Genomic DNA, 12,907 nt, shown 5'->3' on the forward strand with positions numbered 1-12,907 from the left:
TACTGAGCTTTGAGTTTGTAAAATTGTTACTTGATGAAGAAGTTCCAGATAGCTTTAGTGCCACTTTCAGATGCTGAACTGATACTTCAGCCAGTAAGAGTCATCTGTTTCAGGACAGGTTATAGCAAGAATAGCTACAGTATGAGTCTTTTTCTGTTCCCGAACTTCCTATTGAAGCAAGCACCACTACCAAGACTGATTCAAAAGGGAGCCTTTGATCCCTGTAAGTCCTCAATGCCTGCAAATGCTGCCAGCAAGAAGAGCTCATTGTAGTAGTAAAGTGAAGACTGCCCGGATGCAAACAGCTAGCAGTGTGACTGGTGTTCCACTGAAATTAAGATCCCTCAGACAGTAATCTTTTAGTGGCCAAGTCTTGCACTAAAAGTACTCTCTGATTAGTATGGTTTTAGTTTTCAGTAGCACCACACCAGCTATCCAGTCTGAAAGAGTTTTACAGCTTACACAGTCAGTTTCAGAGAGCTTAATGTAGAATGCTGTGTTACCATAAAAGCTACAGTCTTTGAATATCAGAGAAGTTGGCCAGAGTTGCTGTGTAATCAATAGTATGTGCCTAATTAAATCCTAATTAAGACAAACCACTTTGTGATCTTCGTGTAAATTGGGAATTTCAGTTAGACTGCAGGGGAATCCAATCTTTAACCACATCAGTATTCACAACTTTAATTGAAAAAGTGAAACACCTCCCCGCTCTTGTAAACTAAACTGTCTATTTGTTGTCCTGAAAATAGGAAGTGTTGTAACGTAGGTATCCTCTGCTAGGAATTTTGTCTTCAGAGCTGCATGGGAGGAATAAATTGATATGCATTTATAGAAGTCCCATTTTTTCCACTAATCAAGGTGCAGCTTTTCCATCTTGGGGCTCACTGGATAGAAGGAAGCTGGAGGAACTGACAAGATTGTAATTCGTTCTATAGAAAAGATCAGTAGTGGGAAGAAGAGTTTTGAGTGTTGATCCCCAGTAGTCTTACTATATTTAATGTTGTCCAAGTGCTTGTGACCAGACAAGTGTTCTATAAAGCACACTTAAATAAACGTCGTTGAAAGCATGTCTTATGATCCTCTGCATTTCTATGAGCTATTAAGAGGTGACACAATTGTAATGTCACACCAGGATATTATCTTGCAAATTGGGGGACTTGTTCTTAAGCCAAAAAGATTGAATCATCACCTTCCTTTTAACCTCTCATAAGTTAGTCGTGTTGGACTGATTTGAACTGGTGGCTGACTGGAAAAAGACTGTGTAATGATTCCCAAAGTTTCTCTTTCTTTAAAGCAGTTTTGCTTTAATTAACAGCGAAACTGCTCTGCTTTGTTGCTCTCCGTGGTCTTAAGTATTTAAAACAAAAAAAAGCCCCCACCCTGCATTGTTCTTCCTCCTTTGTTTTCTCACCATAATTTGTTACAGTTATGTTAATATGCTTTCTGATAGGCTTTTTACTTTGATACTTAAGGCTTTTCAATAGGAACTATGATAAAATGGAATTTCACTTATCTTAGAATCAGGAGGGTTTAGATTTTTTTTTTCCTTAACTAAAATAATTGAGTTATGTTTGTAGGTGAGAAATCAGCAGCTTGTCTAAGGATACAGGAATTGCAGAATTTTTTTCTTCCCTGCCTCAGAGAAGCTCATGTGCAATATTGGATCATCAGGAATATAAACGCCAGTGTTGACACTCTTGGCTATTAGACTTGTTAACTTTTATTAGGAGCAAAGTGTAGGTTTTAGGAAGTTGAACCAAGTGTTTGTACTTAATTTTTTTTTTAGATTTAGGATTATCCAAGTTGCTTTTAATGTACTCTTCTTTGCCTGTGTAATGGCTGTATTGGAGGTTGCCTTCAGCTGCTTTTAAAAGCTTTTTCTCCTAAGTCTCTCTCAGGATTCCTCTGGGTTTGGTTCCTTATGTTGGATTTTTTGATTGTTAGGGGGTTTTGGTTTGGGTTTTGGGGGTGGGGTTGCTTTTTTGTCATTTTCCCTAGTTCTGTTTTTTTCCATTCATATTTTTTCCTGTTCTTTTCTGTATTTCTTATTTTTATTCCCAAAGCTTCCATTGATCATCTGGAAAAGTTTAGGATGCTTGTTAGTTGTTCTTTCTCCAGTTCAACAGCTCAGTGCATCTGCCTTCTTGTACTGCAGCTTTAGAGAGAATGCTTGCTGTCCAAAACAGCAAGTAGAGTGCCTTTTTTGCTTCTCTGGTCGAGAGGTTTGCACAGGTGTTCTGAGAACAAGACAGGAGGGTTTTTAAATATATCTTGTGGGGTTTCTCCTGTCTTTGCCAAGCAAACTGGTAGTGCTGCAGAAACACAATTTGTATTAGGGCATAACACTGCAAGAGATCCAGTTAACCTGGTTGTACATTTGTACCATGCGTGTGCGTAGTAGGATGTTATGGAAGTGGTGGAAGGTGGGGCAGACTCTATATAGTTCATGGAATCACGCAAGTTCAGGAGCACTAGGAAAATGCAACAATATCTGTATTTAGTTAAAACATGAATTTAGGCAGCAGTGGCTCGGTGTTGTTTACAGGCTGTTCTTACAATAGGATTTGTTTTAGAAGGCTCCAGAAGGATGTTCTGAAGATCACAAGGAAGTGAGCTTACCAAACCACTGCCTTTAAAAATATATACATATATATGTGTGTGTGTGTGTGTGTGTATTTAAAAGCAACCCTTATCTTCCCAGCAAACTTCTGAAACGAAGCTATTGCAGGCCTCTTTCCTCTGAGATTAAGCTTGCTGTAGATTCTTAAAGAGAAAATGAATCCTAATGAATGAAGTCTAATGCCTCCTTTAAATTATTTTTATTTTAACAGAGCTATCTGAAATTGAACCCAATGTCTTTCTTCGGCCTTTCCTGGAAGTAATCCGTTCTGAAGACACTACAGGCCCCATAACTGGATTGGCCCTCACCTCTGTGAATAAGTTCCTCTCGTATGCACTAATAGGTATGTTATGTGGGACTTACCAAAATTCCACTAAATGCATCTCCTTGAGATGTGTCTTTGGTCGGAATACATGCTTGCAGTCTTTATCAGGAGATTCGGGAAATAAGAAAATTGTCATTAATGCTAGGGACATCTGCAGTTTCTTAGCATCATACCTGCTGGTCTTTCATAGCACTACAGCAATGGCTAGAAGTAGAGCTAAAGCTTCTAGCGTGCCCTGACTGCTGCATGTGCTTATGGCCGCTGCTGGACTGTGGTAATTGGCAGCTGCTGTTTAATGCAGTCTGAGCAAAAGGGCCAGGGAGGGGAGAGTACCAGTTTGGATTACAGTGTTGTAATATGCATAAACACAGTGGAATTTATTTTGGTTTGTGGACTGATATTCCTGCTGCAGGGTGAGGGTGGTTTTCTGCCCAGTCTGGCTGTCCAGTGGTGTGCCAGTATTCTTCACTTGTCACAGTTATCATGTCAGAGACAGTTTTGCCACTCCCAGACTTTGAAATGTGTGTGTTCTCCTTTATATTTGTGAAAGACTAACAATGTGCATGTGGTCAGTTCCCATGGCTCAGCTGGCTTATAGTAACTCATTAGCTGGCTTTCTGTCTGCCTTCAATGCTGCTGTTAGTAGTGCTTGATTTTTCTGTGTAAATTCTGTTAGTACTTTCTGATCATACGTGTAAGAATTACAAAACTTGTTGCCTATGTTTGTTTATACATAGTTTCACTTGGAGAAAATGATTTTACCCATCTTCCTTCCCCCAAGTTCAAACTTCTCAGTTGTTTTCCTCCCTTACATTGTAAGGGAACACTGTTGAGGTTTTGGCACTGTTGTTTTAAATATTTTGTTCTTTGGCATTAGCATGAGGGAAGTTAGAAAATGCTTGATGTAGATGCAGACCACTTTTGAAAGAAAGATCCAAAGTTAAAATGAGCAAAAATGGGGACTTGCAGGACAGGAAGGGAAAAAAAATAATTATGAGTTTGATAGAAATTTAGTGTGTCAAGACATCAGTTTGTGGTTGGGATTTGGTGTAATTAATTGGCAAAAAATAACTAAAATTATGCAGGATTGATGTCACTTCATAGGAGAAAAAAGAAATCTTAATAAGCCTGTGAAACATGTCCCTGTAAAGGAGTAAGCAAGGATGCAAAATATGTTAGTTTCAACATAGAACAGGGGGATGGACTCTTCTGGGCTTTTATGGTCTGAGTGGGATCAGAACATCAGGCTGGTATCACATGTCCAGGCAAATGTCTGCACATGCAGCCTACTACAAATACTTGATTTGAGGAAGAAACAGTAAAAATGTGGTTAAGAATGTGTAGTCTTTCTCTAGCTAGTTGTTATTTAGAGTATTAATCGGGTTATTCCACAAAGGCTGCATCCCTGTAACTGTTGCTGATCATGTGTTGATGGTAGACAGTGGAAAAGACCCTCTACCTGGATTATGTCGTGGAGCAGGACCTGTAATCTAAGACCTCTATTGCTGCTTCAGGTGACATTCACAGCAGCCATGTTCTTTGTGCTGTTCCAGATACACTGAGGCTGGGATTAATGGTGCTGACTGAACACCTGGCTAGGCTTGTGTTGTTAAATTAAAGCTTTTGGGTTGTATATTTCTCTTTGTAATATAAGATTAAGCTTGCCTAAAGATAGGAAAAGCTTGAAACTGTCCTTAAGATACAAATCTGTTTCAAACTGTATGGATCAAGGGAGGATGGACTCCAGCATAACCACAGCAGGCAAATTTCAGTGTAGCTGATATTTGTGGTGCATTGGGGCTGATGCGTGAAACCAGCACTCTTTTTCAACAGCTTCATTAGCTGTGTCCTGTGAGTGGAGGGCTTTTGCTGTACACACTGGGTCAAAAAACTTCATGCTGGCAATGAAAGGACCAAACTCCTCTGGTAATTTTGTTTCTTTAAAACAGCTTTCTTTTCCTATTTCCGAAGTGTTTCATTGGTAATCCTTGTGTTATCTCACTGTTATTCTGTCACATGTCGGCAGGTGGTTATCTCTCAGCTTTTCAGGCCAGTATTGGGGAGGGCTTTATTTTAAAACCAATTAGAAAAAAATAATTCTTTAATAGCCTTTGAGATTTCTGATCTTAATTAGTCTGAATTGCAAAGGTCTGTTCTGAGATTGTTGGGTGCAGTTCACCAACAGCAGTATGCAATCACAGATCAGTTTGATAAATATGTTTGATATCACCATACATATGTTTTAGTAGGAATAGCCTTACAGAAATTATCCTCTGCCTTGAAATAAGTACTACTCTTCCAAGTGTTATAGTTGATAAATTGCAAAGTAATTTATAGAGTAAACTGTATAGAGTATAATCAGTAAACTCCTACTGATTTTTATCTCTCAGATTAATTATGTCCTTACTCAGCAGTTTTGCAGGAGCTAGCTAGCTAGCTGTCAGCCTTTTTGATGAGCTCAAACCTTAGCTATAGGAAGACTAGTGGCTGAAATGAAAAGGTATGTGGTTTTTGTACTATAGCTATGTGTCCTTAGCAGCTTCTGGCTCCATTTCTATGGTTAATTTTCCCTGGTGTTCCTGAAAACTGCATATCCATAAATGAGTAGCTGTTATTCAGCTGCCAGCAAGACATGCTTTTTGGAGAGTTTAAAGCATGTTCTTCCCTCTACTTTCTCTTTCTCCTTGGTGATTTATTTTAGCTCCACTAAAGGTGTGGAGCAGGCTTTCCTGGATTTCCCTGGTGGTTGAGAGCATGGATTTTCTGCTTTCTGCTTGTTCTTTGGTCACCTGTTGTGAGAGTACACCCTGTATGAAGTGTGTGCACCTAGATGAGGTCTCCAGATCTTTGTGTTGTTGGTAGCAATTTTCAAACTAATGTTTTCCTTCACACAAACTTATTTTTGTTAGTGATTCTTGAGCAGGCATTGACATGTCTTTCAATACTGTTTTCTCACAGGGGAACAAAGAATCGGGTTTATCTTTTCTCTATCTTTTTCTGCAAAGTAGAGTATCTGTGCTTTTAATTGAACTCAAGAGGTTTATAAATTGACCTGAATTTGCAGAGCTGTTCCAGGGAACCAGAACTGAAGTAGTCAGGCGTATTATGTGTTGGGAGAGAGGTGTGTCTATTAGTATTGAAGGTAAGGGCTTGAACAGCAAAGCTGTAGTTATAGATCTGTTAAAGAAGTATACACACAACTTGCTTGCATTTCCCTTTCACACAGACTATTTATCCATAACTATGACTAAATGTATCTCTAAGCCTAGAGCAACTCGTATCTACTGGAAGAGGTGGCAGTGCTCTACCATTTTAGCAGCAAGTGCCTTTTTCCTCTTGTTGCCCTTAGGTGCTTTCCACTGTAGTTGTTGAGTTTGGTGAACAGTAATGTTAACCTAGGTGCTGGCATTGTAACACCTCTGGTCTTTCCCTCATTTAATCAAGGCAATTTAGGATGATCCTCTATCACCATTAGTGGTTTAACCTGTAATTTCCATTTGTGAATAAGAGTGCATGGAACACCAATATATGGCTGAATGTATTGCCTCTGGTAGAAGAGTGGTAGCTTCTAACTGGATTATAAGCCATTGTCAAAGGTACAAAGAGAACTGCCTTTGACAGCCAGGCCTTTTCTCTAATGGTTACCAGTATCAGAGTTTGGTGTTCCATTAAGTGCTGCTGCTTCAGTAGCAGCAAGCATGACCAATGGTCTTAGAACAGACTTCTTGATAGCTCTGTGAGGGGTTGACTAGCAAACCAGTGGAACTGAACTGTGCAAGCTGAGTTTTTTCAGTGTGTCTGAGAGAACTATGCCAAAAGTGGGCAAGCTCTGTTCTTAATAGGAATGTATAAGAGATAGCAAAGGCAAAGTGCTGTTTCTAGTCTGAAGTACCATTTCTGTTTCTGGTCTGAAGTACCATGCTATTTCAGTTTTGTGCAACTATGAGAAGTTTCCTATCCTGCAGCCCATCAGAATCCCCACAACATGGTGGTGGCTGCTCACTTTGGACCACAATAAGGGCAGCTTTCTTTAATGCTTAGGTCTTAGACCCTTCTAGGTGTGAACACAACTGAAGTGAAAGAGGGAATCTGCAAAGCTCCTCTGCAAAGTATACAAGGTCTTGCTTGGTTCCTCTGTCAGCTTCGTTCTCACTGGAGTTCAAGAGGCCCTATTGCTAATTAATAAGGTATTAACTGGTGTTTAGGTTGTTTCCTTTCATTCCTAATGACTGTTTAGGTAGGAAGGTAACAAGATTCTTGCCCAGTGCTATATTGTTTAAGTGAGAATGAAATCAAAGCCGGAGACAGCTTTTCTGAAGCCACTGTAATGTGGCACAAGATATGGTTACTAGCAACAATCTCGTCCTAAACATTCTCAACTGCACCATTGTTTGTAGCTACAAAATACTGAAACAGGGAGAAGGAGCCTTGCTGAATGATTGAAGCAAGAGGCCTGCAACTCTGATATCTAAACTGTGATTGTGTGTGTCTGCTGTTTTCTCTGGGGAAAGCTACTGGTCCATTCCTTCCCCAACTCCTATTGCTTAGGAGGGATGTAGAACAAGAGACCATTTTTTCTACTCAAGCTCAAGCTAGTGGAACCTGTTTGGCATTTTCTTCTCATGGGAGTAAATTTTGAGGTTCCCTATGTTTAAGAGCTGTTTTTCTCTTCATTCCCAAGAAGGAACAGAATGCATTTAACAGCTGATTGCGCTGTGTTGTGTGGAACAGGGCACAGTCTTAAAAATTAACATCTAAAAAAACAGAGTTGGCGGTAACTGAGATTGAATTATTTTCTTGTTAAGTTACATCATTTTGCAGATGTAAATAGACTCTTGATAAAGTCTTTCTGAAAGCTCAAGTTTTAAAAACTTTGTGCTACTAGGAGGTGAGTTTTGCTCTTGTCACACAAATTAAGGAAGCAGATGTCAATAAAGTATCTCTGTGTAGATGTCTCCCCACAGAGGTGATAGACTGTATGTGGCCTTTCGCTGTCATGTATTTTTCTTCTGCTGCTCAGATCCCAGCCATGAGGGCACAGCAGAGGGGATGGAGAACATGGCAGATGCTGTCACTCATGCCCGATTTGTGGGCACAGATCATGCGAGCGATGAGGTTGTGTTGATGAAAATCCTACAGGTAAGTGGAGAGAACTGGTAATTACTATAATGGTTGCTGCCTGTTGTGGAACATATCCTGTTACATGGAGATGAAGAGGAGAGAGCAATGTTTTGACTCTGTGGAGCTTAGTGACAGACTTTATTTTTAAACAGACGGCTCATATACCTGTGGTAAAAGCTTTTCCAAATGAAAATAATTAAAAGCTTAAATAAAATGATTTTTAAATTAAGGAGCTGTGGTAAATTAAGGAGCTGTGGTAGCGTTGATAATCCTACCTTGTGCGTGGTCTGTGTTAGTGAGGGTAAATCAAACACTGATCTCAAACTTAATGTTGAGAAAGATGTTTTGTAGAGGCAAACCTATGGACTGTACACCTCTTCGGACTGTGTACTTTTCAGCAGATAGCTAGTTACTGAATTCAAATATTAGGTAGCAGGCAGCATTATCAGACCTCTTCTAGAAGTGGGTTGGAAGGTCATTCTTGTCTCCTAATCTGTTTCTTGAGCAGAGCATTCAGTTTGAAGTAACTTCTGTAAAACCCTTGGTTGTCTGCTTGTGTCAGTCTGTCTTGAGGAAGCTAACCTCCTCCTGGAAATGCATGCAAGTATGGGACATCTGTGTGCTGTTTATTGCAGGTTTTGAGGACATTGTTGCTTACTCCAGTGGGAGCCCACCTCACCAATGAATCTGTGTGTGAGATCATGCAGTCCTGTTTCCGCATATGCTTTGAAATGAGACTCAGTGGTAGGTTTCTTCATACTTCTGCACTTAAGAAATGGTCGGGTTTCCTCAGCATGAACTAGTTCTGTTGTAGAGCGTGCAGCCGTGGAAAGCTGCTGAGCTTCATGTTACTGTGTCTTTCTACAACTTGCTGGAAAATTTGTTAGTTCACGGTACAACTTCGGACTGCTTTTTCCCCAGCGTTGTGGCGCCACCTTGTGATGATCGGCCCATTTGCAGTAGTGCGGTGTCGGAGCTGGTTTTAATAAATTTGCCGTAATCTCTGTAAACAAGGCTCGGAGGGGAGTCTGCTTGGAGAAGCCTCTTGATAATATCACACTGAGTAATGACACCTGTGTTATTTGTTTTTGTCTTCGCAGAGTTATTGAGAAAATCTGCAGAGCACACTCTGGTCGACATGGTGCAGCTGCTCTTCACAAGGTAAACCTGCTTGTGTTTGCCTCAGCATTGCCGAGATGGCCCTCTAAGGACAGAAAGATTCCACACTTCCACTTAAGGGCCCTCAGAAAAATCATCCAAAATGGTCATTATTTAGAGGTGGAAGGGAATGAAGGATTTGGCACTTTTCTGTTGTGCTGATCCTGTTAGACTGCAGGGAGACAGAGGCAGGGAAGGTTGCCTGGTTTAAGGTGTCCTTTGAGCAGAGATGGACAGCTAAGTAATGAAGAGCTTTAGGATAGGGAACCAGTTTGAGAACAGAGAATGCAAACTTCACTCAAAAAAAAAAAAGGGAAAAGAATGCTCTAAAAAACATAGCTTTCTTCAGGAGAGAGAGAATAGAAATGGTGTTGAATAGCCACATGTTGATTTCAAGCTGAGAGCTTTGACCTCACGTATCAAAGAGAATTTTAAACTCTTGAGATCATATGTCGTGGACAAATGTTCTGTCTTTTTCAGCACCCTTCAGGTAATTAATTAAGATTACCCCTTTTAAGCTCAAGTAAGTTATTTAACTTCAAAACTGTTTCTCCCGATAGTGAAGCAATGATAGACTTTCTTTGGGTATTGTGAAAATGAACTGTACAGATATATAAATACTTTCGGTAGGGAAGGATTGCAGTAAAACTGACAGCTTGTAAAACACAGCTCATAATTAATTTTTTTTTCCCATTGTCACACTTGATTCCAGTTGGGATCTCACTTGTTTTGTTTCTTTTCCTCTGTGCACCTTGTGTCATGCAGTGGACTGGACTAATGTGGGGAAGAGTCAGAATCAATCTCTTCAGAGAAGAGAGACTGCATTGCTTTTTCTCCAAATGAATATGTGAATTTTATTTAGTGCGTATTCAGTACTTATTGTATATCCTCTCCTCTGTCCTTCTTGATAAGGCTTGGAGACATCACTGCCATCTGTGCCTGTGGACACTGGCATTAGAGAAGCAAATCAATGACAGCAACTGCCAGGGTGATTTGGTCATCTTGCTTTCCAGAATAAGAAACAGCCAAAGCTGTGCTTTTGTCCCTTCAGCAAGCAAAGATAGAATTGTAGTAAAGGAACAGAAGGAAGAGCAGGGTGTGTAGAGTTGCAGAGCTCTACACATTTGTCTCGCTTGGTACCCCAGGTGAGAGCAGTCTACCTCCTTTAACTCTCAGACAGTGACTGCTTAGCTCAAAGCATTCAGTTTAAAGTTAGATCCACTGTGCACCATAGTTGTGTTTATATGATGCAGAATAGAGGGGTAGCTACTGGGGTTTCTACAAAGTTAAAGAAAAGGGTTGCCATGACTAGTAATAACATGTACGATCCAAGAGTCCTGGTGTGGATGACACTGGCTCAGCAGCTGTTTTTAGCAGCATAAGGAGACCTGTTTTGAACCAGTCTAATTAGTCCACTGCTGAAAACGTACATTAAAGGAAAAGAAACTACTTGTATCACCATTAACAATTAGAATCTGAAAATCAGTGTAGCAAAATGCCTATTACCAGTAAATTATGCAAAGCACCTCACTTTTTTTTTTTTTTTTATCAGCAGATTTTGGCAGGAAAAGAAGCCAAGAGCGTCTCTTTTTTGTGGATAAAACCTGATTTTGGTCTTCTAATATCAACAGCATGACTAGAAAGAGCAGTCTATTTTTTCCCCCCTTGTTAATGCAAGAAAACTTATATATTTTAACTTGTTCTTTTTCTTTCAGGTTGCCTCAGTTTAAAGAAGAGCCTAAAAGCTACATGGGAACGAACATGAAGAAGGTAAGATTAAGCATCGTGTTGGCTTCTCTTGTCTCAGGCTTGCGTTCATCTCTGTATTGTTTGTTTTCACACTTCTGTTTTTTCATTCCTGCAAGTCCCTAGTTCACTGAAAGAGCATGTTTAACTGCATAAATGGACATAGCTTCATTAATTCTGTGGGATTAAGCCCCCATTGGCCAGTAGTGAATCTTATTAATGATACTGCTGCCTAAGTGAGCCAGTCTGGATTCTGGGAACAGCCATCAGCTGCTGTGGGCTAGAAAACCCCAGCAAGTTATGGGACCTGATGGTGATGTTGTCTGATTATTTGCTGCCTTCTGCTCTCTCTACAATTTCCTTCTCATCTTTCTTCATTCACTGCAGGTTTAATGCTGAGCTCTTGGGATGTATTTATCCAGTTTTCCTTATGCAGAAATGAATATTTTTGAGGCTGGTGAAACAACGTGAAAGCATTATGAAACTGGGCTATTGCAGAAAAAGCTTTCCTGGCTTCCAGAAGGGGCAGCTACAGAATGTAGCAAAAGCCTTAGCTCACATGAGCAATGCCATCTCTATTAGCAGCCAAATAAAAGTATTCTGTTCTTTTTCTCCCTTTCCATAAATGCACAGTTTTCTGGGGGTGGAAGTTCCATGCTTCAACACCACCATCTCCCTCTCTACAGTGAGTTTTTCAGCAGATGAATTCAGTAGGGAAAATATCATAAATGTAACCTTACATGATGGTTAATATAACAGTTTCTTAGGTGGAGGGAGGTCCACTTGAGGAACTCCATATATACTTCTGTACATATGTTTCTTATACTCCATATAAAGAATGTCAATGAGATACAGGTTTCTAGTGCTGAGAGCAACATGATGGGAAGAAACATGCTAGAGAAGAAATAACCACCATTGAACTTGTGCTGAATGTACAAGAATATGTTATAATTTCCACTCTGGTTTTATTTTTAGTGAGTTAAGTGGCAACATTGGGTAAATGAACATTTCAGAGCCAGTATAGCAGTGTTTTGAGGACTGAATGCTTACTTGTAGGAATCTGAAACTAGCTTGGGGCTTTACTACTTGTGTAGTAACCTAATGACTGCTTGTTTCCCTTGCTGTGGGAGAAAAGTGGCAAGGTTTGTGATGATGGTAGGCTGACCTAAGGAAAGCTAAAAGAGATTAGGCTGATGTACTGCAGGCATCAGAATTTGTTGTGGTCTATGTACAGAAGGTGTAAAGTGAAGGTGCATTTGAACTTAGAAAGGCTACCCTTATCAAGTGATGGCTGCTCCCAGCTCGGTTAAGTGACGCTGTGTCCTGTGTCTGGCTGTGCAGTTATACTGTATTGTCTCTTTGCTGTGCATGCCAGGAGTCTGCCCTGCAGCCTTGCACTCTGTCAGGTTTTGTTTTCTCTTTGGGTTTATTTTGCTTTGTTGAAACCATACGTTTGCCTATCTTTCACAGATGTCTTCATGTCTCCTCAACAAACTGGAGCTAAATAGTGGGGAACAGCCCAAAGCCCTGAACCAATTAGAGAGGGTATTGCTCTTTAAGAACCTGAAGGTCTCTCTCTCCCTTCTCCCTTATTACCTTATTCTCCTCTTTCTTCTCTTGTAAACACCACCGAGAGATAGTTATGTTGTGTGCAGCAGATCTCCCTCCACTCATTTGACACAGCATGGCTTCTGGGGACAATGCATGTAGCAGCTGCTTTGCTGTGTTGTGGCTGCAGCTGGGGCAAGCTTGTGAGGGAGAGACCCTTTTACTGCAGCATTCGATGTCTTGGTGAGTGCCACCTAAGACACCATCACGGCATCCTCTGAAGTAGGGAGTAAAAGGGCATGGGCAAGATTTGACTCCTCTGTGACACTGAAAAAAGAAAGAAAAGAAATATTAAAAATTCAGGTTGCTCTCTGAAGGCTCAAGTCTTG

The 12,907-nt window shown here is 40.4% G+C and overlaps 1 protein-coding gene across 6 annotated transcripts in view; it reads left to right on the forward strand.

Annotated features, from left to right (window-relative positions):
- The window catches only part of GBF1 (golgi brefeldin A resistant guanine nucleotide exchange factor 1), a 108,213-nt gene that overhangs the window by 60,619 nt on the left and 34,687 nt on the right, over nt 1–12,907 (forward strand). For all 6 annotated transcript variants that reach the window (XM_061358729.1, XM_061358731.1, XM_061358730.1 and 3 more), the window contains 5 exons: nt 2,832–2,963; nt 7,966–8,084; nt 8,702–8,810; nt 9,167–9,227; nt 10,940–10,994. In XM_061358729.1, coding sequence (XP_061214713.1) covers nt 2,832–2,963; nt 7,966–8,084; nt 8,702–8,810; nt 9,167–9,227; nt 10,940–10,994 — 476 coding nt within the window. The remainder of the gene's footprint in view (nt 1–2,831; nt 2,964–7,965; nt 8,085–8,701; nt 8,811–9,166; nt 9,228–10,939; nt 10,995–12,907) is intronic.

This window comes from Neopsephotus bourkii, unplaced genomic scaffold (genome assembly GCF_033783945.1).
Source record: "Neopsephotus bourkii isolate Nb327-2 ecotype Australia unplaced genomic scaffold, CSIRO-AGI_Nbou_v1 NB_951, whole genome shotgun sequence".
NCBI lineage: Eukaryota > Metazoa > Chordata > Aves > Psittaciformes > Psittacidae > Neopsephotus > Neopsephotus bourkii.